Consider the following 7,046-nt stretch of genomic DNA (forward strand, 5'->3'; position numbering starts at 1 on the left):
CCATGCGTATCCCACCTATAATTGAAAATGTCTGACAGCGAGAGCAACCGTAGTTTCCAGTTCTCCCCATCTCCCGATTTTGAGGATGAAGAGGAACTGTTGCAGAATGAAGATGAGGAATTGGTGGACTCAGTGGACAATGGTGATGAAGACGAAGATGTAGATGAAGAGGAACTAGCGGAGAATGATGATGAAGATGATGAACTAGTGGAGAATGATGATGAAGACGAAGATGAAGAAGATGATGATGACGAGGATTTTGTGGAGAATGAAGATGAAGAGGATGTAGAAGATGAAGAGGTGGAGATTGCAGCAGCTCTTCAACCTTTCAGGTTTGAACCTGATTCACAAGGACCTGGCCCTGGAGCAGCAGCACCCCTTCCAAACCCTGGGCAGCCAGTGCGAGTGGGGAACACTAACTGGTACAGTGCTGTAAAGTAACTAAGTACATTCACTCAAGTACTGTACTTGAGTATAATTTTGAGGCATTTTTACTTCACATGAGTATTTTCAATTTGCAATACTTTTACTTCTACTCTACTATATTTCAGAGGCAAATATTATACGTTTACTCCACTACATTCAAAACTCCAATTATTTGAAAACTTTAGTTACTAGGTACTTTGTAGATTTGGATTATTATTACAAAACATACATTACCCACATCAGTCCTATATATACCTTTCGGCCATTTGAAAATAGCCGATCTACAAGCTTGTAGATCGGCTTTTTTCAAAAGATGTTGTATACATTTGAAAACTTGTAAATAATAAAACAACGCCTGCATAATTTCAAGATCATAAATATATTTGTTTAGCATTATTAATGTTTTAATATAAACATTTAAAGAAATAATGGTATAAATATATTTATGTTGTAGGTGCACCTGTGGAAATTGTGTGGTGATGCCCACCCATGCTGAGTGTGTCTGCTGCCGTGGCTATGGGGAGACACTCAGCACCATCAATGAGTGCCCCCCAATAGTGTGCATTACTGCACACCCAGGCTTCTCAACAGTCTGCCTGGATGTGCATGTGCTGAGAACAGCCTACCATCAATACAGGCAGGACAATAGAGCCGATGCAGACCGACTGGTTACCCAGCATGAGTGAGTTTCAATCATCAATGAGTTATTTCAACCAAAAAAAACTCCACGTAAACCAAGAAATACTGGTACCTGGTGGCAGTATTTGGTGGCTACAAATACCCACAGACCTGTTTTATTAGCTCATATTATGTACATTACAACTATTCCACCATACATTATTTTTGTACTGGTTTCACTAGGCAGGGTTTCTCATAGTTGGTGCCATGGTGCAAGTACAGGTAGAACACATTGATCATATTTGTAATTCATCAATATCAGTTCAATTTCCCTACTTACACCCTCTATACCTTTTTCCATCTACACCAAGTCGCTTATCTTCAAGCTCACAATGCGTAGCAACACAACACGGTTTGAGGTTGTAGATCTGCTATTTTTGGGGGGGAATGTTCCCCCCCAGAATAGGAATGCTGGGGTTCAAATTGTCATTACATGTCAAGTACAAAGTTATTTTCAATCTGTTCTTATGGAAAAGGATATTCTGTGTCACATACTGTGTCATAGGGGGAAAAATGTACATGTTTACATACCATATTTTGACATACATTTAATGTTCTATAAAGTAACAATGTAATTCAGGGGTGCCGTGGATGAAAAAGTTGTTTACAGGGGTCAAACCGGACCCAAAAGATCATTAGAACCACTGCACCAAGGAACACATTCTATACTACACGTGTACAGTGCTGTGGAAAAGTAGTTGCAACCAACACATTACTGTTTTCTTTGGCAGTCGCACTGAATAACACTAACAACAATAACATTACTGTAAGTCCAAAAGAAAAAAATCACAACAATAAATAGGCATCAACTCTGTTTTACTTTTTCTTCCACAGAAAGTTCCGTTACACAGCTTACAGACAGTTTGTTTTTTGGAACTGGGGACATCTTGGCAGGTACAACAGAGTCCCGATTCCTTCGTGTTCGGTCCAAGCTGTCAGATCCAGATTCCCAAATGAAGCGGGTATTCCGTACACTGGATTCAAACTGCCATGATAAAACAAAAAGTTTCAAATTTAAAGAAAAATAAATAACTCCTCTCCACGTTTCTACCACTAATGGCTTCAGGTGCTTTCATTTGTACATGACTTCTTTGTGCCCCTTCATATTTTGCTTGTTTATACAATTGTATATGAACATAAGATCCAGACATAAACATCTAGATCAGGGGTCTTCAACGTTTTAAGGCCAAGGACCCCCTAGCTGAGAGAGAGATGAAGCAGGGACCCCCTCTATATTGTATAAATTGTGTTTCAGATTCAACATTTTTTGTTTACGTGGTCTGCTCTTTTTTCCCTCTACACCTATGCCTCTTTGCCAAAAATAGCCGATCTACAAGCTCACAATGCTTGTAGATCTGCTATTTTTGGCCAAAGTTCTCCTCAGAAAAGGGATGCTAGGGTTCAAGTGGTTATAAGGTAAAATAAAATATCCTATCACACAAAGATTTGGCGGACCCCCTGTAGTAACTCTGAGGACCCCCTAGGGGTCCCGGACCCCCTGTTGAAGACCCCTGATCTAGATTTTGTGTACAAGAGTAAATCATTCAATTAGCATCATGAATTTTCAATTCTTGCCTTTTGGCAAAATGCTACCTGCCACGTTTTTATTAACCCATTTACACACACACAGTCACGGTAAAGACTATGAAAGTCAACAACCTCAACGTGATCATCTTGCTCAACGACCCATTGAAAAAAATTCTAAACATACAACATGCTCATGAAAAAAAGTATTTGGTGGGGGGTTTGATTGTGTAACAACAGAGTGAGCAAACATACATTTTTTTATGACTCCCAGGTCAGGACTCACATCTCGTCTGTCTGTCTGTCTGTCTGTCTGTCTGTTTGAAACAAAAATAAAGTGACTCCAAAGCGCCACCTCGTGGTAGTATTTGGAACTAGATTTACTGCACGAGTGAGTGAGGCAAATGAGGAGTGTGATGTCAACATGAGAAACGACAAAGTCAATAGGCACCGACTGTATTGTTGATATTGTAGAAACTTACCATAGGTGGGTCCTGCCGATTAATCCTTCTTGTAGCGACTCACATATGTCGCAACTGCAAGGCTCAATTCTGGGCGTTTTGCATTGTGGCATAACGGTGGTGGGGCAATAGGCATCGGCTGGCAGTCACTGGCTCCAGACACTTTGGAAGATACCATCTCCATGACCTTTGTGGTATATTCTGTAACAAAAAAAGAAGAAGATACAATTAATGATGCAGTAATACAGTATACTGCATCAATAAGTCATCATGCATTTCAAGAGTGTGCGTTCCCTTCTTTTGAAGGCTACTTTTTGTATTATTTTGTAATTTTGTCTTGCATTGACCCGCACCTCCCGTTGAGGTCTAGAGACGTGCAGAATTGTTATTTTATGTGTGTGGATATATATATATATATATATATATATATATATATATATATATATATATATATATATATATATTGTTTATATATTGGACAGTGTTCTGCCCTATGAGCAATGGAGAGTGTAGAAATGAGGTGAAGAAACAAGTGCAAGCAGGTTGGAACGGGTGGAGAAAATTGTCAGGTATGATGTGTGATAGGAAAGTATCAACAAGAATGAAAGGGAAGGTGAACAAGACGGTGGTGGGACCAGCTATGTTGTATGGTTTAGAAACGGTCGCACTGAGGGAAAGACAGGAAGCAGAGCTGGAGGTAGCAGAGACTAAAATGTTGAGGTTCTCTCTGGGAATAACAAGGATGGATAGGATCAGGACCTAGTACATTGGAGGGACAGCCCATGTTAGATCATTTGGAGATAAAGCCAAAGAGGCCGGACTGAGATGGTCTGGACATGTACAGAGGAGGGATAGTGAGTATATCGGTAGAAGGATGCTGAGGTTGGAAGTGCCAGGCAGGAGGCCTATAGGAAGACCAAAGAGGAGATTTATGGATGTAGCGAAAGAGGACATGAAGTTAGTTGGTGTGAAAGAAGAGGAGGCAGAGGACAGGGTGAGATGGAGGCAGATGATTCGCTGTGGCGACCCCTGAAAGGAAAAGAAGAGGAAACAAGAATATATAAAATATATTAGTTGTACCAAGGCTGCACAATACTAGTGTAGACACTCACCGAAAGTGGGTTGGGTTTTCACTGGGCGGAGTGAATGACCTCCCTTCTTTGCCTTTGGGAAGACGACTGACCACCGTACCATACCATCTCTTTTACGCACTGCCTGCATGCGTCCACTGTTTTCATTGTAATGCATGACTGCAAGGTATGTTCTAGAAAACGTACAGAACCAAAACAGAGCATGTCCCTGAATAGTAATGCAACCCATATAATCAAAAGATACAATAACATTTGTGAAATGTAATGCCTACCTGGCATGCATTCCTGTGTAGGAGAAGCACGTGTGCTTCGGTAGGAAGTGCAGGATCAGTGCATGGTAGGCCTCCAGACTAGATGTTTGGTGGTCAGTGGAGAGCTTTGAAATATCCTTGGAGATCAAAGTCCCATGGAGAATCTTCTCCAGACCAACTGAGCTAGCAGAGTCTGTGGGAGCAGGGTTCAAACACAAAAAGTATAAACCCCATCAGATTGAATTCCAGGCATGCATTAACCCATTTAGACCAGAGGCTGTTACATTAGTTTAAAACATTTTTTGAATAAAATACATTTAGAAAATACTGTTGCTATAGCCTATAGACATCTAAAGACAAAATGAAATGGTCACTTACTTGGTGCCAGCCATTCTTTTGTTCTTTCGTGCTCTTCTAATGGATCATGGGGACATGAAGGCATTAGTGGATTTGGGAGGTCTGTGTGTTGGTTTTGCAAATGGTAGAGCACAACCTGCCATTTTGCAAGAATCATGTCCCTGTCGACTTCCGTGCTCGATCCAGCAGACCAGTAGAGATGGTTTATGATGGATTTTTGCCACAGCCCTACAGCTCTGCTCTCTCGCTTAGTGGCCAGCAAGACAATCTTCTTGCTGATGCCTAGTCAAAGTATACATATTTGTATTAGTCTACAATCAAAATAATTCTGCAAAATGTTCTGACATTATACAGTTTGTTACTAAATTAAAATAATCAGAAGAAAGATTGTCTAGGGATATCATTATCAAGTAGTTTAGTCAGATTAAAATGTTTAGGTGCATTTCTTCAATAATTCCAAACTTACAAACAATAACTTAATTACTGTTAATGCACACTAGGTCATACCTTTTGCAATATGCCAAATGTCAAACCGATGTTTGACTCCTAGCCAGATTTCTCGGATCCATTTTGCTACTTGGCGATTTCTGTCCGTGATAAGTGTTCCCACTACCAGTTCAGCACCACCCAGGAAGGTCTTGATCCGCTTCAGCCCCTCAAGCTCACACCAGGACGAGCTCTTCACCTCATTACTCTAAAATAAAGAAAAATAAATAAAGACAAAAAAACTAAACACTAATTGACCTAGAAAATGAATGTAAAACAGATAGTTGAGCAATTAAGAAATGGAAAAAAAGACATGCATCACATACCTGTACAATTTCAACGTGGAGAACTTTGTTGATCCTCTGCTCAATAATGCTGACCGTGCCATATTTAGCTGAGTGTCCTGGGCTGTCACTCCTCCCATCTGCTGTCAACACCAGTGGTTCACCCATATCCTTGAGCGACGCGATGATGCCACTTTGCTCGTCCTTCCAGACCTGTAGAATGGCAGGCTCAAGATGGGCTTTCTGATGCCTAAAAAAGGTGTTGCGGTGGATGGTCGCCATTCCCAATATGTTGAGCATGCGCAGGGCTTTGGTTGGCATGCTTCCCGAAGCCAGAATCGCAGCCGACAGCAGCAAATTCCCAGCAGCAACACTCCCAATCTTTGGCTGGCTGTCCCATTTCTTGACATGGCCACAGGACTTGCAGGTTTGTGTGACGTAGATGGCGGTTCCACATTCTCTGACTGTGCCAGGTGTTTCGGCAAGACACAGCACACAGTGTTGGAACAGGGTCATTAGCTGCGACCTAAACACAAGATACTTCCTGCCCTTCACAGGACCTGGGTCAGAGGTTTCTGGCTCTCTGGAAAAAGAATACATACATACAAGATTGAACTCCTTGCTCTGGGTTAAATGGTTAGCATGGTATTGTACTTGAACAGACATTTAGAACTTGAGAAGTATGAATTGAATGTCAACACAGCATACACATTATTTACCCTCAGTCCTAAGATAATGCAAAATTGCACTGAGTTATAGGCAATTGTTGTGCACATCTGTGAACGTCACTCACAATAATGTTAATCATAATAAATATTATTGATACTATTATTAGTATTATTAGCATTAGTAATAGTACTAGAAGCTGCAATAGTATTTGTAGTATTACTATAAAAAAACGTCTTCACTGAAAACTTCCTAAACTAATGTATTATGCATACATTACAAAAAATAAATACAAACAGTCTACAGTGCATACAGGTGATGCTAAACATGGCCACTGACCCAGACAATGTCATCTCCCCATCCTCTTCATCTTCATCTTCTCCTGGGAGATAATCCTCATCATCCATGTCTTCAATGGCTTCCTCCTCTTCTTCTTCTTCTTCCTCCTCCTCCTCATACAACTCCATCGCTGTCTCGGGTTCATCCAACATAATTTCACACTGCACACCAATGGAAATCATCTTGGGAGAACTGGTTTGACAACCTAAAAGTACAGTAAAATTGGCAGCTATTATTATTGAGCCATGGCACAGTTGTTACAGTGTTGTACTTTGTATTAGATTGTATGAAGACTTACACACAATGACTAAGTATTACATGATATTAGAGAGAATATGTAAAATAGTTCAACTGAAAAATACGTTTTCATCACTCACGAATGCTCTTATGTGGAGTTGGTATCCATGTGCACTGTGTGCCTTGGTGGTGGTGATCACACGATCGTGCATCTGGAGTCACAGGTGTTGGCTCAGTGTGAGAAAC

The 7,046-nt window shown here is 40.8% G+C and overlaps 1 protein-coding gene across 1 annotated transcript; it reads right to left on the reverse strand.

Moving 5' to 3' along the window:
• Nucleotides 1-4,448: 4,448 nt before the first annotated feature.
• On the reverse strand, nt 4,449-6,715 carry LOC308095440 (uncharacterized protein; the record flags this gene model as incomplete). Its single annotated transcript, XM_080442499.1, has 5 exons — nt 4,449-4,624; nt 4,810-5,070; nt 5,296-5,482; nt 5,601-6,141; nt 6,564-6,715. 5 exons carry the CDS (start codon nt 6,713-6,715, stop codon nt 4,449-4,451), a joined length of 1,317 nt encoding a protein of 438 aa, XP_080298625.1.
• Between the last annotated feature and the right edge of the window lie 331 nt (nt 6,716-7,046).

The sequence above is a fragment of the Gymnoscopelus braueri genome (genome assembly GCF_963280865.1).
Source record: "Gymnoscopelus braueri genome assembly, chromosome: 11".
Lineage (NCBI taxonomy): Eukaryota > Metazoa > Chordata > Actinopteri > Myctophiformes > Myctophidae > Gymnoscopelus > Gymnoscopelus braueri.